General features: G+C 45.7%; 1 protein-coding gene across 1 annotated transcript; it reads right to left on the bottom strand.

The window, feature by feature from the left end:
* Positions 1-264: 264 nt before the first annotated feature.
* LOC135287408 (zinc finger protein 239-like) lies at positions 265-20505 on the bottom strand. The gene is made up of 4 exons (XM_064400767.1): positions 20371-20505; positions 19731-19798; positions 7020-7098; positions 265-6833 (listed from the first exon to the last, which is right to left on the bottom strand). The coding sequence occupies exons 3-4, from the start codon at positions 7069-7071 to the stop codon at positions 5983-5985; spliced, it is 903 nt and encodes a 300-aa protein (XP_064256837.1). The 5' UTR covers positions 7072-7098; positions 19731-19798; positions 20371-20505; the 3' UTR covers positions 265-5982.
* Positions 20506-26480: the final 5975 nt, after the last annotated feature.

The following is a 26480-nucleotide window of genomic DNA, read 5'->3' as shown; positions in this document are numbered from 1 at the left end:
ACTGCTGTGGTCTCACAGAGAGTGGAACGCTGCCAAACCTCCCCTGGTGCTGTGCCCACTCCAGTGCTGCTCCTCTGTGACACTGCAGGGCCTCCTGGGGACATGGTGACACTGCAGGGACTGATGGGATCACAGGGGCCCTGTGACACTCTGGGGTCTTGGAGAATCCAGAGGCCCCTTTGGGGCCCTGGGCCCTTGTAAGAGATGGTCCAAACTTTCCCTCATTTGCCTCATGATTATCGCAGGGACAAGGGCCAAGGGCCCTGACTGGAGTTCTGGCCTGGCTGAGGTGGATGCTGCCCAAGTGATTGTGCACAGCTGTGTTTGCAGTGACTGCTTCTAGCTGGGGGCTGGCAAAGGAGCGACTCGCCCTATATGCTTGCACCCGCTTCTTGGCAATAGCCCATGAATTTCCCCACCTCTTGGCCAAATGAACTTTCAGGGCTAACTTTGGTGGTTCCCCATGGAAAACCCTTCATCTGCTTCTCTACCAAAATGACAGACAGAGATTGCAGCCCCCCCTCCCAAGGACTGAGATTGAGACCCCTGTAATTTAACATGAAGTGCGGGGGGGGCTGACCAAACTGAAGCGAGATGTGCCAGGTGTTGTCGTTGGGTCAAGAAAACAATGACTCTCACTCACTGCTGAGAACATGACCTGTTCCCCCTTGACGGTTTCAACAGACTTACTCTTCATTGTACCTGTTCCCCCTCAGCGATTTCAAGAGAATTACCTGTTCCCTCCCTTGGCAAAGGACTATAAGAGACCCCTGAGTGTCACATTCACTGAAAAATCCCTTTGCCCAGGATTTTTGTCCAGGGAAACTGAAAAGCCTCAGAGAAAAATGAAAGCAATGATTATCTGATTTGCTTCCCCTCTGTTTTGCTCATGTGGAATGTGGTTGGAGATTGTTTACCAACAGGTGATTGTTTCATTGGTTTTTGCTCTGATTGTTTTGACTTATTGGCCAATCAGGGCCAAGCTGTGTCAGACTCTGGAGAGAGTCATGAGTTCCATTATTGTCTTTTTAGCCTTCTGTAAGTATCCTTTCTATATTCTTTAGTATAGTATAGTATAGTATAGTATAGTATAGTATAGCATTCTTTTAATATAATATAGTATCACAAAATAATCAATTAGCCTTCTGAGAACATGGAGTCAGATTCATCATTCCTTCCCTGTCTGGGGGAAACACAAATACAATATCTGAGTTAACCAGGATGTTGAGATTCTCCCCGACATCACAAGGTTAATTTCCATCAATCTGGACCACAAGGATTTTGTCTCTACGTTTGGTAGCTATACCCTCTCTTTCTCTCTCTCTCTTTCTCTCTCTCAATCTCTGTCTCTCTCTGTCTTTATATTTTATCTCTTTTCTAACACTTCTATGGCATTTGCTGTGGGCAATCAATAAAAGGTGCATTTGTTTTGATCAATACTGAAATCCCCTCTGTGTTGATTTTGCACTCTGAAATCAGTTAATGAACCATCACGACCTCCACTTGTACCAGAGGATCGAGACAGAGGTGCCCACCAAACCAAGGAGAAAAGACAAAACCAGAGGTCAAAGTGCCGTGGGGTGCTGTGGGTTGTCATGGGGTGTCCCTCTCTGTGCTGGCACAGGGCAGAAGCTCAGTGCAAGGAACAGCCATTGGAACATCCTATGGGACACAGGGACATGCTGTGGGACACGTGAATATCCCACAGGACACAGCCCTGGGACCTCGGGGATTTTTGGTCCCACCAGGGGCGAGGGGCAGGGGGCATACAGAGAGGGACAGGGACACACGGAAAGAACAGAGTCACACGGGGCAGATGGGGATGAGGACACTCAGAGGGGACAGGGACACATGGAAGGGAACGGGGTCACATGGGGGAGATGGGGACAGGGACACTAGGACGGGACAGGAACACACGACGATGGGGAAAGTGGACAGGGACAGGTGCAGAGAGATAGGGACACACAGGTGGGGGATGGTGATACACAGAGGGAAGGAGGGACAGGGACACATGGAGGGGACAGGGACACACACAGGGAGACGGGGACACTGCAAGCAGCGGGGGGGAACACGATGCCACCAGGATACACATGTGGGGACGCAGGACTAGGACATGTCAGCACAAGAAGCCATCAGGACGTGTCAGAGGACGCTGCCACCAGAACGTGCATTACGACAAAAGGCGGATCCGGTGACACCCAGCACGGTGCCACGTGACCCCGCGGTGACACCACCCATGCCCGCCCCTTGCCCTGTCCCCAGCCTGTCCCCAGGAGCAGTTCCATGGCGGTGGCCATGGCACTAGGTTCCCTGGGCATGGTGGCCCTGGGCACCTTCGTGGTGGTCCTGCTGCTGCGGTGGCTCTGGGATGTGCTGGTGGCTGTCACCCAATTCCGGGCCACTTGTCACCAGCTGAACAAGTTCCCCATCCTGCCCTGGCACAATTGGTTGCTGGGACACACCGGCATTGTGAGAGGACAGTGGATGGCACCTGCGGGAACAACGGGGACAGGGGTGGAGGCACCTGCAAAGGAACAATTGGGTGGTGGCACCTATGAGGGGACTGAAGGAATGGGGTGGTGGCACTTGGGATGGTGAGGACAGAGTGGTGGCACCTGCAAGGGGACAGTGGGGACAGTCACACATGTCCCCAAGGCTGGCAGTGTCTTGGTGACACACAAGTCCCCAAGCCTATCTGTGTCCCCAGTGACACACATGTCCTGTTCTCCCCAGGGCCAGAGCACGGAGGAAGCCCTACAGCAGGTGGACACCTTGGTGGCCCAGTACTGTCATAGCTGCCTCTGGTGGGAACTTCTCTGGCTGCCTGTCCTGTGCCTCTTCCACCCCAGCACCCTCCAGCCACTCCTCAGTGCCTCAGGTAGGACATGGGACATCAGACGGGTCCCCAGGGCCACCCATGGGTGTCACCGCACCTGGCACAGAGACCTGGCAGTGCCCAGGCAGTAGCCACCAACCCAAGTCCACAGGTCCCCAGAGGTGTCACCACTGCCAGGCCAAATGCCACCCCACAGTGGCCACCAACCTGTCCTTGAGGTTCCTCAAGGCCACCCAAAGGTGTCACCATGTCCAGCCTCTGGTTGTCCCCCAACCCTCATCCTTTGGTGGCCATGAGGGGATGGGGGATGATGGTGGCCATGGAGACATGGAAGTGCTCAAGAGGGTGGCTGTGGCCATGGGGAGATGATGGTGACCATAGGGTGGTGGCCATGGGGGGATGGTGGTCTAGGGGATGGTGGTGGCCATGGAAGGGTTGGCCATAGAGGCACGGAGGATGCTGGTGGCCATGGTGGGCTGGGGCATAGACTGGTGGCCACAGGGGAACAGTGGTGGCCATGGGCAGCATTGACCATAGAGCTGATGGCCAGTGGCATGGTGGTACCTGTAGGGTGGTGGCCATGGGGGAAGAGTGGTGGCCATGGATGGGATTTGGCCGTAGACCGGTGGCCCCAGGCTCATCTCACCCCCGCAGGACGAGAACGGCCACACCCTGTCGGACAAGGACATCGCGGCTGAGGCTGACACCTTCATGTTTCAGGGTGAGCACGAGCTCCCAGGCGCCACTGGGGAGGAGCCACTCCAGTGTCCCCTCACTCACCCAATGTCCCCACAGGTCATAACACCACGGCCAGTGGCCTGGCATGGCTCTTCTACAACCTGGCTGGCCACCCTGAGCACCAGGAGCGATGCCGCCAGGAGGTCCAGGAGCTCCTGGCTGGCCAGGACACTGCGGACATTGAATGGTGAGATGTCCCCAGGGTCAGCCCTGGTCATGTGGCTTGGGGACATGGTACTGTAGCTATGATATTTTATGAAAAATACTTTGCTAGGATTATTCCCTCCAGGGAAGCTGAGGAGCCTCAGGAGAGAAATGTAAACAATGACTATCTGCTGCTGTGGAATGCAACAGGTGCATCTTCCATTGGTCCATGTGGATTGTTTTCACTTGATGACCAATCACAGCCACCTGTGTCGAGGCTGTGAGCAGTCACAAGATTGTGTTATGCATTCTATTCTTGTTCTTTCTAGCTTTCTGATGAATTTTTTCTCTCTATTCTTTTAGTATAGTTTTTTATATTATATTTCAATATAATATTGTATTTCAATATAATATGTATCATAATATAATAAACCAGCCGTCTGAGAACATGGAGTCCAGACTCAATGTCTCCACACATGGGGCACCAGACACATGATACTATCCCCAATTGTCCCCAGGGAGTTGCCCTTCACCACCATGTGCATCAAGGAGAGCCTGCGGCTGCACCCTCCTGTCACTGCTGTGTCCCGGGGCTGCACTGAGGACATTCCCCTGCGTGATGGCCGTGTCATCGCCAAGCGTATGGCACGGCCAGGGCGTCCACAGTGTCACCAGCCACCCTCATCTGCTGTCCCTAAAGTGGCCATTCCCATCTCACCAGGAATGCCCGATGAGCATCTACGGGACCCACCACAACCCAGACCTCTGGCCTGAGCCTGAGGTAGGGCTGCCCTGTCAGGTGTCCCTGTCACCATGATGGTGACAACTGTGTCCCCTCAGTGTGACTGTGTTGGTGTCACCCCAGGTGTTCAACCCTCTGAGGTTCAGCCTGGAGAACAGCAAGGGTCCCCATTGTCCTTCATCCCCTTCTCTGCTGGCCCCAGGTAAGTGGTGGAGTGGGGACAGGAGTGTCCCCAAGTGCCACCCCCATCCCTGGCTGGGTTCACAGTGGGGTGACACTGACAGTAGGGATGTGGTGGCAGGAACTGCATCGGGCAGAGCTTTGCCATGGCTGAGATGAAGGTGGCAGTGGCACTGACACTGTCCCGGTTTGTGCTGTGGAGGGACACGGCGAGGCCACCCCCGTGCCGCAAGCCCGAGCTGATCCTGCGTGCTGAGGATGGGCTCTGGCTGCTGCTGGAGCCACTGGGAGTAGCTGAGGGACACGGGTCACCTGGACATGGGGACATCCTGCAAGGGAGGTGTCACAGCCAGGGAAAGAGCAGGGAATAAACGGGAGCATGAAGGGGACAGTATCGTGGTGGTGGTGGGGATGTGCTGTTCTTGGTCATGGGACACCTCATGGCATGGACATGTCAACCCATGGACTTGTCCCCTAAGCCACTTGTCACCACCCATGGCCACGTCCCCCATGTCCTCATCCATAGCCATATGGCCCCATGTCACCATCTATACCTGTGACACCCCCTCCATGCCCAACATTGCCATCCACAGCCATGTCCACACCCATATCCTTGTCCATGTCCCCAGCCCCATCCCCACCATATTCCCCAATGTCACCATCCGTGTCTTAGTTAAATGTCTTATTTTTACCCCAGTGTTGGGTGAAGGGATGAAGAAAAGTGAAAGAAAATCAAGGCCAAAATAACAGGATTTATGTGTCCATGTTGGCTGAGTATCCATGTGCCTGGGTGGGTACAATGGACCTTTTCTAGAGGAATTTCCACTCCATTGTCTCCAAAATCCTGGTTTTGTGCCCCAGTCCATCACCATTTGGCTGTGGATGATGTCTCTAGGCCAGGGAGAATTAGAATCATGGAATGATTTAGGTTGGAAAAGACCTCCAATACCATCCTTGATGCCACCTGAAGAAATGATTGGCTGCAAAAGGTAAGATAATTTTGGGGTCGAAAGTAAAAAACTGCTGTCCCCTATGAAATTCTGATGTCGGTTTGCATCCCAATGCATTTTTCTCTGGCTGTGTCCAAGTGTCCAAGGGAAGCCAGGAAGATGTGCAGACCACCAGCCAGGTGTCTTCCTAACAAGGATCACCAGGACCATGGATCACCAAGTCTCACTGTGGATCATCCAATGGGGGTCCTCCAGTGGGGGATGGAGTTGGAGCAGCGCTCAAAGCTCTTCCTGCACACGGGGCAATTGTAGGGCTTCCCTTACTCCTGCCTCCCTTGGTGCTGGGTCACAGTAGAGTTCTGGGAGAAGTTCTTCCCACACTTGGGACACTGTTAGGGCTTCTCCCCAGTGTGGATCCTCTGGTGGACAATCAGTTTGGAGCTCCGGCTGAAGCTCTTCCCACATTGTGAGCACCTGTAGGGGCTTTCCCCAGTGTGCATGGTCTGGTGGATGATCAGGCCAGAGGTGTCACAGAAGCCCTTCCCACACTCCCCACACACATAGGGTCGTATCCCAGTGTGGGTCATCTGGTGGCGATTCAGGTGGCCGCTCTTCCTGAAGGCTTTCCCACATTCTCCACATGTATAGGGCCGTTCATCAGTGTGGGTCCTCTGGTGGAGGATCAAACTGGAGCTGGTGTTGAAGGTCTTTCCACATTGCCCACACTCATAGGGCCGTTGCCCAGTGTGGATCCTCTGGTGGACGATCAGGTAGGAGCTGATGCTGAATCTCTGCCCACATTCCCCACACTCGTAGGGGTGTTCCCCAGTGTGAATCCTCTGGTGGCGGATCAGGTCCGAGGTGTCTCTGAAGCTCTTCCCACATTCCCCACACTCGTAGGGCCGTTCCCCAGTGTGCACCATCTGGTGGCGGACCAGGCGGGACCTCATGAGGAAACTCTGCCCACATTCCAAGCAATGGTGGGGCTTCTTGTCATCATTAAGCTGCACATGGACCACCACCTCAGAGCTCTGGCCAGATCTCTGGCTGCCTTCCTGGCACAGGCTGGGTCTTTCTCCCTCAGCATATCCTGGGCTGGGTTTGGAGCCCCTCCTCCTGAGGGATCTCCGGGGCTTTTCCTCCCCATTGGATTCCTGTGCCATGGAGCCGCTAAAAACGGCCTCGTCCATGAGGTTCTGCCATGGGGATTTGTCCTCCCTGCTCTCCATCCTCAGCTCATTATCTGTGGGAGGAAGGACAAGGAGAGGATGGGATTTGCCTCCGTGCCAGAGGGAAGGAGAAGGAGATCCTCCCAATCCATCCCCAGCAGGACAGCGTTGGCAGCAGGGTTGTCCTGCAGCCAGGGGCAGTGCTGGGCTGGGAGATGGAGCAGGAGAGAGGGGGAAAGGGGCAGTGATTTCTTCCTCACCTGCCTCAGTGTCCTGGGGCATCTTCTGCTTCCTCGCAGCCTTCTCCTCCATCCAGAGAAGGTTTGGGAATGGACAATCCTGATTCGGGGAAAAACAAGATGTGAGTGCATTGCCTTTGATGGTCCATGGCCAAGTCCATCTCTAGAAGTCACCGGGTGTCTGGTGGCCAGAAACAGCTCCAAAAATCAGCAAGTTCAAAACCACTCTCCCAGGATTTCCCTGTTTCCAGTGTCCTTATTTGTGGTTATGGGGGTCCCTCTTCTCAGAACTTCTGAGGGGCCTGTGGGACCTGGGCATCCCCCCTCTCCCAGGTTCTGCTCAGGCATGCTGAGGGGCTTTTGGGGGTCCCAGGGCTCATCCTCGCCTGATTCTGTGACAAATGTTTTTGTGATTTGTGTCAACTGGCAATAGAATTAGCTAACGCTTCTATCTGCTGTGTCCAAAATTGACACAAAAAAAGGTTTTAGATCTTTCTGACCAAATAACCAAATAAAGCATCAAAATAAAAGAAGTATAATAGAGTAAAAGAGATGAGGTTGCAAGATGACTGATGCTTGGAATAAAAGAGAGGAAGTTATGGTAAAGCTAAGAGATATTGCAACAAAGCAACTAAATGCTTATGTACAAAAAAAGCTTGATGCACTTGACCAAATCATGTAGCGGACAGCAGTGTAAGGCCTCCCTCCAGATGACCACAAGAAGGATAGGAATCAATGACCACCTGGAAAGATTATGAAACTGCGGATCCCAGCTTATTGATATTTGCTGATTTGGACTAACCAAGCACATTGTAAAATGCTTTGTAGGCTTAAAAACAGTATATATACTTTACTGAACTTGTAAGTGGTGTGTGCCTTGAGTACATCAGTGACTCCCCGACCACCCAGTGCTGCTGGCTTGCTTTCTTTAAAACAAAAGATATAGAAATAAAATTCAGATTGACTATGAAGATTTTATATCAATTTGGTGATGCCGACCTGATGCCCTGGGATCTCACGGACTGAGGCTACTGCAGGGGGCACCCCACTTTTGTGGCCCGTAGAAGCCAATAGCCCGGGAGCTAACGACACCACAAACCTGGTAAAGAAAGCAAGCAAGGAACTGAGCTCCCTGAGAATTGCAGTTTAAATCACCTGCAATTCCAGTGCACAAAGATCCAGACAAGAGCAGCGGGCTGTGAGTATCGTTCGGCTGGGTGGACACGGCAGTGTCTGAGTGAAAGTGAGTGAGACGCAATATTATCGCGGAGCCATCGAGGAGTCCTTCTATCTGCTCTCCCATCACCCCGCGAGGGGCTCGGCCAGTGAAGGGACAAAGCGAGTGCTGTGAGACACTGCTCACGATGGCTCAGGGGAACAGTAAGACCTCTGGCTCAAGGAGCCCCCAGGGAGGTTCAACGAGCCCCCAGAGAGGCTCAAAGGGTCCCAAGAGAGGCTCAAGGTTATGGGGCCCCCAGAGAGGCTCTAAAAACGAGAAAGGGAGTGAATAACCAGAGATACCCCCGGACAGCCCCCTGGGGTTAACAACTGCACATTGGGATGCAATGCCCTCTAGGAAGTGAAAAAGTAAAGAAGAGATGGTCCATTATTGTATGGTAGAGTGGACTAAGGAAGAAATTAGGCCTGGTCATTTATATTGGGCAGTGCTTGGGTCCTTTCATGATTGGATGTGTCAAGCTTTAAATCTTTACGTAAATAGTAAGGAACCCTTTGATCAGGAGGAAAGTGATTATGTGGCACTTTGGAGGAGGGGGGGTCTCTGTAGTGATAACATTATACCCCCTAAAAACTAAAAAAAGGAGAAAGGCAAAGGAAAAAGAAAAACCTTGGGAACCATTAGACAATTTGCCCCCTCCCTATCAAGGGCAGGAAACTCTCTCCTCCCCTGAGAGGCCCCGGAGCTCAACAACTCCACCACTATCATCACAATCTAGTAGGACTCGGAGCAAGAGGAGAGAACAACGCCAGGAAAATAATTCTAGTGGGGAGGAGAAAGATCAAAAGAAGAGACTATTCCCTTTGAGAGAAGTACTTATGGGAAGAAATGATAGGGGAATAGTGTCTCTAGCAGTCCCACTTAACACTGGAAATGTAAGAGAATTTAAAAAGGAAATGGGGCGGCTGCTTGAAAAACCTTTAGGGGTTTCCGAGAGGTTAGACCAATTTTTAGGGCCAAATACCTACACCTGGGATGAGCTTCAAGCTATAGTAGGAATACTATTTACTACTGTAAGGAAAGGGAAATGATTAGGCAAGCAGGAATGAGAGAATGGGAAAGGAGACACCAGCAGGGTCCACGTGGGGATCAAAAATGGCCTAATCAGAACGAGCAGGACAGACAAAATGTGAGGGACCTTAGAGATATCATTATACAAGGGATACAGAATGCCATACCTCGAGGGCAAAATATTAGCAAGGCCTTCAGCGTGTGCCAAGAAAAAGATGAAACACCTACAGATTGGCTTGAGAGGCTCAGAAAGAGCCTGCAAATGTATTCAGGAGTGGACCCAGATTCACCAGTAGGAACAGCATTGCTTCAAACTCCATTTGTGGCAAAATTATGGGGAGACATATGAAAAAAAAAAAAAAGGCTGGAGAAATGAGAGGATTGGCAGGACTGGGGTCTCCAAGAGCTATTGTGGGAAGACCAAAAGGTGTACGTGAGGAGAGGTGAAGAAACACAAAAGGCAAAAGCCAAGATTTTTTTTGTAGCAGCTGTGAGGGAAACTCAGAAGGGGGAAAATAAAGCATTTAGAACAGAAGGACAAAGACCTAGGGGAGATTATAAGAAACTTCCCCAAATTAGAAACCCCAGAGATGGTCCTGCAGATTATCATTGCTATTAGTGAGGAAGGAGAAGACAAAGCTAAGCTGTAGGCAACAACAAAAAGATGGGAAAAAAAAAAAGTCTGAAGAGGACAAATAGGGGTGTCAGGGGCTGTACATCTTGAGGACCAGATCATCAAAAGAGCCCTTGATAGAATTAAAAATAGGTCCCCAAGGGGAAGAAGTTTACTTTTTAGTGGACACTGGAGCAGAAAGATCAACTATACAGCACCGCCTCAAAGGGGGTAAAATTACTTAAGAAATTGCTCTAGTTGTGGGAGCAAAAGGGGAACCATTTAAAGTACCCATACTTTAAAATGTTGAAATTGAATCAGAAAATAAGATTTGTTTGAATCATTTGTTATTGGTACCAGAAGCAGATAATAATTTGCTAGGAAGAAATTTAATTATAGCTTTAGGAATAAATTTAGAAGTGAAACAAGGAGAACTACAGGTACAGTTTTATACCTTAATGTCAAAAGATGAAGACAAAATTAATCCAAAAGTGTGGCACCATAAAGGGGAGATAGGAAAGCTGAAGACTGGACCCATAAGGATAGAAATAAGTAATCCAGTTGTTCCCATAAGAGTATCAGAAGCTTTGAGGGGTCCATCAGTGATAGCTGCTGTCCATGTCAGAGGACACCAGAGGGGAACGGATTATGGGACTCATGGCAATAATTTGGCTGATGCAGAAGCACAAAGGGCAGCAGTATGCTTACCTGTGTTTTTAAATAATTGGAATAAAAGTGAGGATGATACAAAGTATCAAAAATGCTATCTCTCAAAGGAAATACAAGAGATGCAGAAACTAGGGGCTAAGCTAGAAGGGCACAAGTGGCTTTTACCAGATGGTAGAGAAATGCTATCTAAAAGTAATGTTAAAAGAATAATTCCCAAGTTACATTCATGAACTCATTGGGGAACATGAGCACTAAGTGACCACTTTTTAAAGTTTTTTGGGTGTATAAGAATATTTGATATAGCAAAACAGAAGACACAAGGATGCATTATTTGCCAGAAAATTAACAAGAAGACATCTAGACAGACCTCACAGGGAGAGAGAAAAACTGCCTATAGGCCTTTTGAAAAGATACAAGTGGATTTTACCAAACTACTGAGAGTGGGAAGATACAAGTATTTGTTAGTAATAATAGACCAATTAACTCATTGGGTAGAGACCTACCATGTGGCACAAACAACAGCACATTTTGTTACAAAGATTATTTTAGAAGAAATAATTCCACGATTTGGGATGATTAGAGTGAGTGATTTGGATCAGGGTTCCCACTTTACCTCAAAAGTGTTAAAAGTAATGAAAGCTCTAGGGATCTCTTGGGAATATTATACCCCTTGGCACCCTCAGAGTTTGGGGAGAGTCGAAAGAATGAACCAGACCCTAAAGCATCACCTAGCAAAACTAATGATTAAAAAAAAACTATCTTGGATTAAGCATTAATCCAATATTTACCGAGTATTTACCATTACTGTGGTTAAATATTCGAACAATGCCAAACTCAGAGCATGGGATCTCCCCATACAAGATGTTATATGGGATGCCATATTCTCAAGAGATGTCAGGAGATAAAATAACCTGTATTGAAAAGGACTGTAATTGCTACCCCTTTGTAAGCACTGAATGCAACTATTGGAAGGAGAGGTGGTGTTATCATTGTCACAGGGGTAATCCTCCAAGTGGGTTGTGTCCAGAGTGTAAACACATTGAACAGATTTTGTCTGAATATATTTTTTATAAAAGAGACTAGAGAAAGGAACATTAAAACTAGATTCTTATGAGTGGTAGATGTTGTGGAAATATGGATTAAGAGGGGGACTATCAAGTGAGTCAAACATTAAAAAGATTGAGCGTTGCAAACGTAATCGAGTCCTTTGCAGATCCAAGCCAGCCAAAGCAAAGAACTGGGAAGTATTTAAGAAACGGCACGGAATGCAGGAAAGCTCACACGGAACCCCTGAAGAATATCCTTGCTGCAGCAAAGATGGTACCCCTCACTGCTGGGAGCACCCCGGGAGGCCAAGGAGGAAGAGGGACAATAAAACCTTGGGGCCTTCTGGTACTGTTGGGTCTTCCAGGGAATGGGAAACCAATCCCTGCTTGAAGTGCGACCAAAATGTAAAGTATGGCTGGACCATGGCCCGAGCACATACTCATATTAATGCAGGATGTTATGGGCCAGGACAACCTGAAACCTGTACAACAGGAGAGAAGAGTTACTGGGTAGCAACAGATTCAGGAGTGGGAGGATGGGCACCTGGAAACTATCAATTTTGTCACCAGGGAGAACCATTCTTCTCTTTTCCCAAAGGCGGAATGTGGGGATACTCAAATAAAGGGGGAATACAAGATAAATTCAAGGAAGAGTTAGTGAAAGACATCACAAAGAATTTAGGGGAAATTCAAACCAAAAAGAACAAGAGCAGGAAGTGACCTGTATAAAATATTAAGAAAAGACTCAGGGATTGGGACCTCGCCATGTTAGGAAAAAAATTTGTTCATTGATCTGATGCAAAAAGTAGTTAAGGAACTAAATGTGACTAAATGCTGGGTTGGTGGGGATCCCAAATGACCGAGCAATGGCTGTGGAGGGGAGAAGGGGTTGGACCTGATCAGTTGATATTATGGAACACGACACAAAGATTTAATGAAATTCAACCTCAGGGGTAAATATTGACTCATGAAGCAGTAGGCCAAATTTGTATTTCTAGGAAAGGAAACAATTATACTACGTATGTAGGACATACCTCCTGCAAGTTGATATATACCACCAACTCCACTTTTACAACCTGGTGGCCAAAACCACCAACAGGTTATTGCTCCATCAATTGTACCAATGGAACTGTTTGCTGGAAAAGTGTAACACAGGCTAATCCTTTAGAGGAGGTAAAAGATCTTAAGGGATATTGGGAAAATCAGGGGCAGAAGGCTGAAAACAGGAAAGCTTCAAATGGATTATTTTGGATATGTGGTAAAGGGGCATATGATGAATTATCAAAGAGGTGGAGAGGTACCTGTACAATTGCAATTATACAACCTGCATTCTTTTTGCTACCAAAGAGCAAAGGTGAATATTTGGGACAATCTCTTTAGGAAACTCTGCGCAGAAGAAAACAAACTGAAATAGGAGGAAAACAGACCTGGAAAAATGAAGAATGGACTTCCCAATGGATCACAGATTACTGTGATCCTGCCTCCTGGGCTCAGCACAGCAGCTGGGGTTATAGAACCCCTATTTATATGCTTAACCAAATTATTAGATTACAGGCCAGTGTAGAAATTACTTTTAACCAAACATCAGAGGCATTGAAGCTTGTAGCTAGACAACTAAGCCAGACCAGAGCAGCAGTATATCAGAATAGGCTAGCCCCAGATTACTTATGAGCTGAAGAAAGGGAGTTTTGTGGAAAATTTAGTACATCTGAGTGCTGTTTAGAGACTGATGATAATGGAGAGGCTGTTACACATTTGGTAGACAAAATTAAACAAGTTGCACGTGTTCCAGTGCAATAATGGAATTCCACATTAACTGACAATTCACGGAATAATTTGTTTGAAGGTGCCTGGTGGAAAACATTGGGGTTTATGTTGCTTTCTTCTGCATTAGGCCTATTGTTTATACCATGTTTGATTCCATGCTTTATTAGGTTAATGCATTCAATGATCCAGGGAATGCAGATTTCAGCAATACCCATAAACCCTAAAATAACAACCACAGGAGAAAAAACTCTCTCCCTTATGACAGTCAAGGGCAAAGCAGAACCAAATAAAACTGAAACTCAAACAGTATTAGCTCAATTTGAAGCAAAGACATGAATCAATAAGATAAAGGGGAGGATTATGAAAAATGTTTTTGTGATTTGTGGCAATTGGCAATGGAATCAGCAAATGTTTCTATCTGCTGTGCCCAAAATAGACACAAAGAAAGGTTCTGAAACTTTCTGACCAAATGGCCAAATAAAGCATCAAAATAAAAGAAGTATAGTAGAGTAAAAGACAGGAAGTAGCAAGACAACTGATGCTTAGAATAAAATAGAGGAACTTGTGCTAAAGCTAAGAGATATTACAACAAAGCAACTAAATGCTTATGCATAATAAAAAGCCTGATGCATTTTGTTACGTATATTTTGGTAATTTGTGCTGATTGAGACTATATGTGTATGTGTATATTGATAATTCGTACATTTTGAGTATTCTGTCAGATGTGGTATGAGTGTTATATAGGATATAGTATGATTTCTAATCAAACAAGTCATGAAGTCATGAGACGTGGCACTGTCACGAAGCGAGTGTGGACCCCAGGATCACAGTTCCACTCTTCCGAGAGGAAAGTGGTCGGTCGAGGGGGAAGCAGACAAAAAATCATTTTCAGACAAAAAAACCTGAAAGTCGGGGAGCTAGGGGGATCGATTACGGGCAGGATCAGAAAGGGGAAGGTAAGTTCTCCAGCATGGGGGAAAAAGAAATCCAGGTAAAAGAAAAGAACAAGAGCTCATTACCAGCCGAAAATCCACAGACCGGTTCGCTGTGTGTCTAGTAGACTGGTAATATTTTTTCAAAAGGGGATCAGAACTTAGACACAGTACCAGTAAAAAAGTTTTTCTAGGAATTCCTTTCAGCTCAGAAAAAGGTACGTACGTTAAGGGAACTTTAGGAAGAGCTTGTGAAATGGAGCAAAAAAAGAGCAAGATTCAGGGAAATACTCAGAGCAAACCTGAAAAAGAACAGGAGAACGGTCTACCTGAAATTCCGAGAAATAGTGCGTTGAGGTGGATGCTAGAACACTAAGAGAACTGCCCCAAGAGACAAATAAGATCCAAAGAACTAATGATACATTATTGCGTAGAATAGGGGGAAATGAGGAAATTAGAAAACATCTAATCTAGCCTGTGTTTAGCACCTTCAAAAAGATGGACTTGCCAAGCTTTACATCATCACGTGGGTGGTAAGAATTTGCAAAATAAAGAGGAAGGGGACTCTGCCAGATTATGGGACTATGCTAGTACAAGATTATTCCCAATCAAAATTTACAGAAATGCTGCGACCCAAAGACAAATAAAAAGCAGCAATTCAAGTAGGCATCTTTGCCTCAAGAGTTTGTAGATTCACCAAATCTGTTTGGTCAGGCTCTTGAACAATTATTAAATCAATTTGTGCAAATAGAAGGGACAAAATTATTACAATATGTAGATAACCTCTTAGTGGCTAATCCTAAAGAGAAAGATGTAAAAGCAAGTACCATAACATCATTAAACTTCTTAAAAGATAAGGGCCTAAAAATTTCAAAATCTAAGTTACAGTTTACTGAACCTGAAGTTAAATATCTGGGACATTGGTTAATAAAAAGGAAAAATAAATTAGACCCTGAAAGAGTAGCAAGAATTGTTGCTTTACCCTCCCACAGACAAAAAGAGAGATCAGACAGCTGCTGAAACTTCTAAGGTATTGCAGGCACTGGATTGAAGGGTATAGTGAGAAGGTAAAATTCCTTTATGAGAAACTTACTACTAATAGGTTAAAATGGACAAGATGAGTCAGAATCAAGGGTTAAAGCTGAAAATCAAAAATAACACTTGGGAGTCCTGTGACAATTTACCTCCCTTGCCCAGCCTGTGGAGGAGGCTGTAAGACCATCTGCTCCTCCTAATTATTTGAATTCAAGAAAAAGAGAGAAGGAAGAAGTGCCAGTAGATACAGCTCACATTATCTCAAGAGGCTCACATTAGCAAAGCTTTTGATCTTAGTGCAAAGAAAACATGTATTATAGAAATACCAGGAAGATGTGAAACATGAAAAGTCCCTACAGAAATAGAAAAAGGAAAAGAATTTGAAGTTCCTATTATTAAAAGTGTTGCAATTAAGAGAGACACCAAAATATAAAAGAATAAATACCTTATCAATTTCTAAACTAAGTTTCAATGTGTTAAGAAAAGATCTAGAGGTGTTATTAGAGAAAAATAGCAACATTTCTTTCCTAGAAGAAAGTAGTATTGAAGTGTATCTCCTTAATTATGTGCATACCTATAGAGATGGTGTACAACTTTGAAAAAAAGTTTTTAAGAGAGACTAGTTGAGAAAGATTGATGCACTTTTGCAGATTAAAAAATTTTTGGAAATTTGCTTGGAGTTTTGAAAGTCTTGAGAAGTTTTTGAAAAAAATTTTAGAAGTTTTAGAAGTTTTAGAAGTTTTCAGAAGTGTTGAAAGTAAATTATTGTGTTACCACAAAAAGGCTAGGCTAAGAAGACGTTTAGAATATTGTAAAGATCAAGATCCTTAAGTGTCTGCTCAAGTCTGTGAATTATATGCAGTTTTAAAAGTTTGGACAAAAGTTTAACAGAACTAGCAGCTCTAAAGTAAATCAGCCAGATTTATATGTTTGAAGTCCAAACGAGTCTTGTAGCTTATAATTGATATGTGCATAAAATATGTGTTTAACCAGTCTCTGTCTCTAAGTGTTAAATTTGTGCTGTATTTATTATGATTACAGTGCTTTAAAGTAAACTAGTAGTATATTGGTTAAAATATATATATATATATATATTTGTGCTTAAACAGAAGAGAAAGATTTAAAACATCACATTCAATGTGTGAAATTAAGAAAAGCTACATTGGGTGGAAGTTTTAAAAGTTTAGATGTGTTTTTAAGACAAAGCAATTATAAGTTTAAGAACTGTAGTGTGATCTGAAACAATACTGTCATCCTCTGAGAAAAGTTATAGTTGCATCAAGTTACTATGTTTTTATTAAATGTTGTAAAACTTAAAACTTCTTCTGGGAGCTAGATAAGCTCCCTATTAAAGACTCCCAAAGGCAGAGCTGAGCCCTTTGTTTGAACCACAAAAGAGACATCCAGGCCTTTATCTCCTAAACGACTCAATTTACAAGTTCAATAGACACTGTAGGCCTAGTAAATTGCCAAACTGTAAGCTAAGCAACTAAACTGCTCTTAAACTAACTTCTCTTGCACAAGTGAGATGAAATCTTCCCAATCTTTTCCTATGTTTTCAATTTTTAAAATATTCTTTGATAAATTATTTGCCACAAGGTTACACAAAAAATCAAAAGAATCCCATCATAATTAATGTCCATCTAGTAATTTTGAAGTGTGGAAAACACCTCTTGTTTTATAAGTAAATGAGTCTGTGTTTATGCATGTTAATACCTAAGGTTGTAAGTTGTAAAAACAGATTGTTACGAGAAGTAAAATCTTTTCTTTGGAACTATGAGTATTATTCATGAAGTTGTTTTAAGTATATTGAATAGTTAGAAGATACTGTAAAGAATATAATAAAACAAGTAACGTGATTAGTGAAAAATCTGGAAAGACTGGGTATATAAGATACAAACTAGATTGAAGTTATAAGAAACATTGGAAGTAAAATTAAAATAAGTTAAAGTACGACAAAAACTGTTGGATATTTAGTAAGCACCAAATTAAAAGAGAAAAGCCAAGTAAATGACTGAAAAAGATCAGGTAAGTTGCACAGTGACTGGTTGCACATCCATCTATTTTAAATGCGAATGCTGTCACTAAGTCTAGGTCACACACTGTAGGAGGGGATATAGACCAAGAGGTTTATGTACAAGGGATACAGAGGAAGAACAGTATCTGACTAGCTGTATCTTAGAAATCACTACTGAATTAGGCATAATAGAATTGGATTCCCTGGAGTGACATCACTTGTTTCAGAACAGGACAGAGGGAAAAAGTAAATTCGCAAGCTCAAATTCTAACAATCGAGTACCAGAGATTGAACACAGTGCCCTGCAGAACTGATACAGTTCAACTCTCAAGATGGGGCATCTTTAAAAAAGTATGTGGCTTGGTCCGGGTATGGGACCCCAGAAGAATATTCTTGCTGCTGAGAAGATGGTCTGACCTTGCTGCTGGCTGCAACCCAGTGGGCATAAGCAGAAGCAGAAGAATACAAATATGGGGATCCTGATGGGCCTGAGTCTAACCATGTGCAGCACAGCTGGTTCACACCTGGAAAATTTGCCCAGCATGGAGAGGCAGAGTCCTGGTAATGAGTGCAGGCAATGTTTGCAGATTGTCCTGAGAGGACAAGCAGAGACAGAGACTTCAGCACACCCAGCCCCAGCAGATTGCAGCAAAGGTAAGAAAAGTGGGTACAGTACCTTAAATATTACTCAGTATATGTGACTAGAATGGAAAAATAATATGTTATGTGCAAAAAGCAAAAAGTTAGAAACACCCATGCATAAAATTTATAAGAGGAATATTGAACAGATACCCATCCCTATTTGTGATACATGTAATCACACTATGTAGACTGGGGGAATAATGGAGTTTGTAGCTTATTTCCAAGTTAACAAACTATGTTATGATCATAATCGCCTGAAAAGGTGTGTGATAAGAAGAAAACATACTGGGTAAGAAAGAATTTGAAATATGAAAATAGGCTATCCTCAAGAATGAGCCAGTTATTCTTGACCTTCTTGAAGATCATGATGACAGGGCTTGTCTGCAATATGATAGGACTTTTTGTTTTTGAAGAATAAAGATGGGGTGGATCCAGAGAGCAAAATAAAGCAGGTAGCTCAAGAGTTAAGACGACAGGAGTCAGAAATAAAGAAGAAGAGGGTGGAACAATCCAACTGCTGGATTTGTGGAAGGCTCATATCAGCAGAAAAATAGCCCTAGAAAAGTGAGAGTTTAGCTCCAGAGCAGCTTCTCAAATGCGATAATGCAAAGATTTCAAAAACAAAAGGGTGATTACAACAATTTGCATCAGCAGGGAAGGAAAAGAATATCATGAAGTAGAAGAGTATACTCCATGTATTTCCATCCTAACAGTAAACTCACATAAGCACCAAGTAGCTAAAGGTAATCACATGGGTTCTAAGGGAAAATTTTTAAAAGGCTAGAAAGATGTACGCATGAACACTTTTAGAAAAACAGCACAACTTAATGTGTTTATGAAGAAGGGGAGGGATTGTTAGGTGTATTTTGGCAATTCGTGCTGATTGAGACTACATGTGTATGTGTATATTGATAATTCGTACATTATGAGTATTCTGTCAGATGTGGTATGAGTGTTATATAGGATATAGTATGATTTCTAATCAAACAAGTCATGAGGGCACACTAGCCAGAGACAAGGGATTGCTATAGAGAGTGAGGAAACCACAGCTGGCAGCAGAGGAATCCAAATTAACACATGAAAAAGACTGGCTGAGACAGGAGATGGGTGTTCTCTCTAGAATGAACCAGGAGCCACCCAGCCATGATGGCCCATGAAGATGTCTGACCTACATAACCTGAGCCATCAGAAACTTACATCTGAAATGCATATTCCAGGAACTCGGCAGCAAAAATACATGGATTCCTGGACGAGCTTTGTTAAGACTTTTGCACGGAGAAATAAAATGACATGAATATGAGAAAACCTGAAAAAAGACGAGAGTCCTACATGGAAGACAAGAGACCCTGCCTGGGGCTAGAAAAACTGTATTTAAGCCTGCTCTACCAGGCTCTCTTTGTGAACAGTGGGGATTCCCTGCTAGCCACCTCGGACTCTGTGTTCACCCAGCTCAGATCCCGGGGTCGGTGCTGTTCCTTGATTGTTGGCTGTCAGGACTGTATATTGGTTGTGAATAAATTCTGTTTTTATTTTTATTAAATTGGCTGCATCAATTTTTTACCTACAACAACGTGATAAAATCAGGTAGCAGACACCAGTGTAAATCACCTCCCTCCAGATGACCACAGGAAGGACAGGAAGCCAAGGACCACCTGGAAAGATTATGAAATTGCGGATCCCAGCTTATTGATATTTGCTGATTTGGACTAACCGAGCACATTGGAAAATGCTTTGTAGGCTTAAAAACAGTATATATACTTTACCGAACTTGTAAGTGGTGTGTGCCGTGAGTAGAGCGGTGACTTCCCGAAAACCCAGTGCTGCTTGCTTGCTTTAAAATAAAAGACATGAAAAAAAAAATTCAGTTTGGTTATTGAAATGTTATATCAGTTCGAGCGCGGCTCCCAGGTGTCCCAGGGTCCCCTTCTCCAGCATCCCCCCACCCCAGGCACTCAGCGCTTCCCCCGCTCCCCGACAATACTTTCAGGCTCGGGGCCCGGGCCCCACTCATCTCCCGGCTCCACCGCCCCTCCAGCCTGCCGGAGCTCCCCCAGCTCTGCTATCGCCCCTCTCCCCACGCCGGGGCTCCCGCCTTTCATCCCCGCCTCTCCCGGGGATCCCCAAACCCGTGGCCCGCCCGCCGCCACCGGCCGAGCGCCACGTGGGCCCCGCAAAATCCCCCCGGGCCATTCACGGCTCAGCTCTGCACTCCGGCCACATCCAAAAATGTCCCCTCGTCATAGGAAGAAAAAATACCGCTCCCAGCAAAACCGAAATATATTTGGGACGCGACTCCGGATTCCGCGAGACCCAAACCCCTCCAACCTCCCTCCTTTCGCCCCCCAAAAATCCCTCCCGGAGCTGCCGCGATCGGCTCGGGGCGAGCTTCCCCTCCGCGCTCACCCGCGGCACGCAGGGCAATGCGATGCTGCCGGGGCCAGCCGAGCTGCGGGCTCAGCGGGCTCGCCGTGGAGCCCCGCAATGCTCCTGCCACTGCTGCTCCTCCTCGGGCCGCTCCTCTTCGTGCTCCTCGCCTTCCTGCTCCTCCCCTTCCCCTCTCCCTGCCCTTCCTCCCGCTCCTCCTCCGCTCCCGCCCCGGACCCGCCTTCCGCACCTGCTCTACCCCACGGCCACAGCAGCACCGGCTCGTGGACAAGTTTTGAGACACCTCCCTGGGGAGGAATCCTTCCTCTTCAAACAGGAGCATCAGGACTGATTCAGACAGAGAGTTCTCATATTCTGGCCTTAGCCTGTGACTTATAGGAAGAAAAAGAATTACAACTTCTATCAGAGGCATATCGTATACCCTGTCTGATTCATCCCAATACCAGACGTGCTAGCTGAGTTATATGTAAATGTTTAAATTGTGAAAAAATTCGTATTGTAGTTCAAAAAAACGGACTCTCATTGCATGAAATGTCAAGCACCAAATCTACCCCCTATCCAAATAGAACTCAAAACAACTGAAATAATAACTTTGCTTTGTAGATGGGAATTATTAGTGCCTGTTGAATGGGAGATACCTGAGGAATGGTGGGAAACAGTTAAGGAATGTCAAAAATTATTTGCCTGGAAATCAGTAAAAAGGAAGTGACAAGGGAAAAAGAGGGCAAGACTGGGTTGGCCGCTGTACTTGCCTCCGAGAAGATCAAATACATCTGCAATGGCTTGCTGCTGGTTTTCAGCTTCCTTTTTCTGCCTCTGTCGAGGTCAAAAATGAAGGCACTTGAGAGGATAGTTCACGTTCAGACTCAGGTGTTTATGATTTCCTATCAATGTGACAGCCTCACAGCCGTGAGTTCTGCAGACTTTCATTAGCAAGGCACAAAATGGCTCGCTATCTCTTGTTACAAGGTCTTTTAAGGCTAAACTATCCAATTAAGAAATGACGCCTAAATTATTTTCCCTTTTAACCCAATAACTAATCCCTCAAAGCCCACAGGGTGGACTTTTCTGTCTAATTACAAAAGACCACCCAAACACATGGAGAAGAAGGAAGAAGAAGGTAAAGAAGAACAACCTGTCTCCACCCTAAAACCTCCATCTGGCTTCATATTTATTATGATATTCTAAAACCCAAACTCTACATTTTCCACCCTGTGATATTATACACCTCTAACCAGTTACACACCCATGACCCCAGTGCTATCAATCAATTTTGGAAGCCTGTTCCACGGCCTCAGGTCAAATGCAGTGCTCTCCAGGGTGTCAGAGTCTGTCTGTACAGAAAATCTAAAATTCTCAGCATGCAGGGTTCCAACAGGCTGCAACCCCATGGGCATGGGAGGTGGGGGTATAAGCCATACCAGACCTCTGTTATTCCTTTTTCTGTCACTCATCTTTTGTCTTTTCCCTTTTGGGATAATGGCAAGATTGTATCACAAATGCTACTGAAAGCATTACATAGAAAGAAACCAAAGTTCCTCTTTTATTGCACACCCCCATGTCAACAGGCACTGTTATAACCCATCCAAATGAAGTACCTGTAGGCAAAAAGGGAAAAAATATTGGATTGCAAGAAACTTAGGAAAAAGTGCTTATAGACTGGGAATTGAATATCCAAAAGGAGAGAGATGGATTTGTTTCCCATTTGCCCTTAGGGGTGTAGTTCAAGATTCGGGAAAAAAAACAATTAGTAAACAAAAAGGCAAAACCAGCACAGCAATCTAACTCATTATGAACCCAAATTTATGTGCTGAATTCTATGATAAGACTCCAAGCAGTTTTCGAGATATTAACAAACAGAAGTCCTCAGGCATCAGAATTAATACCAAGTCAACAAAGCCAAACAAAAACCATAGTGTATCAAAATGGATTGGCTTTAGACTATTGACTAAAGAAGTGGGTGCTTGTGGAAAGTTTATAATATATCAGATTGTTGAATATAGATGAGAACAGGGATGTCATCCTGGAAATAGCAAAAGATATCAGAAAAATAACCCAGGTACCGGTCCAAAATTGGGAACCAATGTTAAAATCTAGCTAGTGGGGCAATGTATTGGGGATAGAAAGGTGGAAGAAATTAGGCTTCTTCCTTTTATGTGCTACAGATGGTTTGATATTTCTTCCTTGTTTAATCCTGTTTTATTTGACTAATTACCAGCGTAGTCCAAAACATACAAGTGGACAAGAAATATTGCTCAAGCCAAATAATTTATAAAGAATAAGAGGGGGGTTTGTTATAGAAATCTGCCTTGGTTTGAAAAGACAGGTGTCTGCTAAGGAAGGCAGAAGCTTCCCCTGAAATGGCAAATGTAAACCCCCTCCCTCCAAATTGTTTTAATTTTGAAATTAAGGGGTTCTCAGGCAAATATATGGGAGCTCTTCCCTAAGACAGGGAATTCTTCCCTAATAAAGATATGGGAGTTCCCAAAGATAAGGAGTTCTTCCCTAATAAAGACTCTTATGGGAATAATAGTTCTTTATTAGGGAAGAAAATAAAATTTAAAAAAAACCAAAACAATGCAGTAATACAAAATACTGACAGAGTCAGAATATGACCTGACACCCCGTTGGTCAGGGTGTTGGCAGCAGTCCCATTAAATGGTGGCTGCAGTCTTCCTGCAGTGATAGATGTGATTCTGCTGGAGCAGTGATCCTGTAGAAGGGTGGAGTTTTCCTCTGAAGGTCCAGTGGCAGTGTAGATGGGCCTGGGCTTCCTCTGGGAATCCAGTGGAGAAGAGAGCTGCTCCTCTGGGAATCCAGTGGGAAAAGCTTCCCACACACTGCCCCATATTTCAGACTTTAGATACCGCTGAATTAATTGATTTACTGATTTAAATAATAAAGTTCCAGGAATGGAATTGCCTAGATAATTATTAAAGTATCGATTAAAAGGAAGTAGATATTTAAAAAATGATGATTTAAAGAAAATATTTGGTGTCGGAAATAAATATGGCACTTTTTAATGTGGGAAACAGAATAAAGATAGCAACTTAAAGGAACGAAATAAATATGGCAGTGAATTTCATGTGGAAAATAGAATAAGATAGTGACTTAAAGAAATAGGAAACTAAAATAAAGATGGCTACTTAAAGAAATAGAGTAAATATAAAGATAGCGAATTAAAGAAATTAAATCAATATGGTGACTTTAATGGGGTGATTTAAGGGTGGAGGTTAAAATAGAAAAATGATAATATCAATAATTTTTAAAAAATAGTTAAAAATACTAGGGAGAAAATGGCAAAATGGTAATTAGAAAACGAAATAATGAATGGCGATTCCAAGAAATAAAATTACTTTCACCTATACCTACTACTACTAATAAAAATATGATTTAAACTCTAAGTATATATTGTTTAACAGGATGGCTGGTCAACAACTAGCTGCAATCTCCTACTCAAAACAGCACGCTATAAACTTAAAATGGCCACTTCTCAGCTCACCACACAAGAAACATAAAATGGCCTCTTCTCAGCTCACCACACAAGAAACATAAAATGGCCGCTTCTCGGCCTGCCACACACGAAATCAAAAGAATCCCCAAGGAGCGGTCAGAAGACTTTTGGTTCCCCTCACCTCTGAACCTTACTCCTCAGGGGTCCCAGTTTCCAACACACACACACACACACACACACACACACACTAAAACCCCTTTCCCTAACGTGAGGCGGTTCTAACCTCCCCTTTAGTCCTAGTGACTGAAAGGGCCCTTCCGCAGCCGGTGGCCCACCTCCCCACTGTGGGTCCCCGCACCTGCGAAGTCTGTTTCAGCCACCCCTATGACCCCCTTTAGCTGGGATCCTAGCTCGGGGTGAGCCTACTTCCCCTCTATGACCCCCTTCTACTGGGGTCCTAGTTCGAGGGGGCCCTACTCCCCTTGGTTTGGGCACCGTCCCCTTCCCTGGCCTCAAAAAGGGGCACTCCCCTACACAGTGGCCACTTTGTTAGGTGGTCTCCGTATAGGAGTATTTTCTCCCACCCCCAAGGTCCCAGTTCCTCAGAGACTAGACTCCCCCGGTCTGCTCCTGAGGAACAGCCCTCCAGCTGGTTTGAGCTAGTGGTCGAAGCTCTACTCCTCACTGGGCAAGTCCGCCCCCACTAACCCTCCTCGGATACCCCTACAACCCCCCCCAATGGGATCCTAGCTTGGGGTACCGAGTGTGTCCCCCTCTATGGTCCCCCAATGGGATCCTCGTTCGAGGGGTACAACTCAGGCCAATGGCTCAAACCACCCCTAGGAACCTCCAATCACTGGAGGAACGGGAGCCTGAGTGGGTAAGGGTGGCTATAGGTAGGCACTCCCCGTCTCCCCTACTCCCGGGGATCCATAGGGGTACACACACTCTACAACACTTGCTTCCCTCCGTTCCCGGTCAGCCCCCCTCACAGGAGTCCAGAACTATGGTACTGGGAGGTCTGCACTCACTCTGGGGGTCTGTACTCACAGCCCCCATCTCAGTCACACACACCCACTTCCCACCCCCTATCACCTTAAACCCCACTCACGTAACTCAGAGGCAAGGTGAGCTCCGCTCCCTCTCGGAGGGCTCTCACCTTTTGAGTCGCTGTGTTCCCTGCAGCCTCGGGTATAGGCGCAATCCCTTCCGTGGTCCGATGTAGTCCAGTCTCTGGTAGCCAAAAAGGTGGCTGGACGCGTCTCCCAGGTCCTGGGCTACACTGGAACGTTTTGGGGTGTGGCCTAGCCCGGACGAGACCCCAATGTTGTTATGAATATGAACGAGGCCAAACTTTCTCAGGAGAAAGAGGTTCTTGTTTATTTAAATAGCTACAAGGAACAGAGTGCCCAGGGTAGGCCCGAGCACTCATGCAGCGACTCAAAAAACCGAAAGAGTATGTTGTTCTCAAACGTACTGGGTTCTCCCCAGAAAACAAGTTTCCTAAAAGAACCAAGCTAAATCGAACTTCCCCTTTTATAGCCCCATTCCAGTCCAGGATTGGTGGATTTTGGATCCGCACGGTGATTGGTCTGTTTACAGCCTTCTCTTTGGTCTTTAATGCCGTTCATTCTGGACCAATCATTTCTGCAGGGCGTCGAATGATTGGTCAGATCTTCCGTCCAATCTTCGTCATCCTTGCTCTGCCCGCCAGACTGCCCCTCCACCAAAGCCTGTACCCTTCCTCCAGAACATTCTAACCATTCTAACTCTTAACGTAACATAATTAATACAATAGAATTGAACCCTAATCTAATTTAAAACAATTTTTACTTATAACACTGAATGAAATGGCGTCTCTCCTCCTTCACCCCCTCACGTTCCCCAAGTCGGGTCCCTCCCCTTCGTGCGCGGTTGCATCGATGGTGTCATTGTCGGGGCCCACCCCTCCGTCCCTTTGACCAGACCCCTGGGTGGGCCTCCTGTGGGTGGTTCTGGCCTCCAAGAAGGCCACGCCCCAGTGGGCGGGTCAGGTCTACCACCAGGCCACACCCCTCCCTCTCCTGCCTCTCCTGGTTCCCATGCCAACGGAACCGGAAGCAGGCCTGGCCAGAAGCAGGCCATTTTGGCCTGCCGGGACCCAAGTCACCAGGTCCCGCCGGCCAGTCGGAGACTCCGCGCCCCAGCTTGCCTGATCTCATCCTCCGAGGACGATGGGAACGCTGACATCCCTAGCAGCACCATCAGGCTGGGAGGAAGGTGGACATGCACCATCAGGGAAAAAGCCTTACGGGAGGGTGATTTGGGTTTGGTGCGGGACCTTGATTGCTTTGCGGCGCCAGTCATTATGAACCAAGGGACGGAACCGTGATGGGAGCACATTCCCTACACCGAGGTGAAGGAGTTGAAAAAGACGACCAAGGACTATGGCTGCAATTCACCATATTTTAAAAATGTTCTAGATCTAACTTTTACTCGACACACCTTAATTCCCCATGATTTACAATATATTACTACCGCATTGCTCTCTCCCACTGAATTTTTACTATGGGAAATGCAATGGAAAAAGCTGTTGAAGCCCATTCTTTCCAAATGTGATTTAGGTGCTGTGCTGGTAGAAGGGGAAGAAGGCCCTGGAGCTTTTGCGGGTGAGGGGGAGTTCTCTGGATTGGAA

The sequence above is a fragment of the Passer domesticus genome, chromosome 29 (assembly GCF_036417665.1).
Source record: "Passer domesticus isolate bPasDom1 chromosome 29, bPasDom1.hap1, whole genome shotgun sequence".
NCBI lineage: Eukaryota > Metazoa > Chordata > Aves > Passeriformes > Passeridae > Passer > Passer domesticus.
This window is presented reverse-complemented; position numbering and strand designations above follow the sequence as displayed.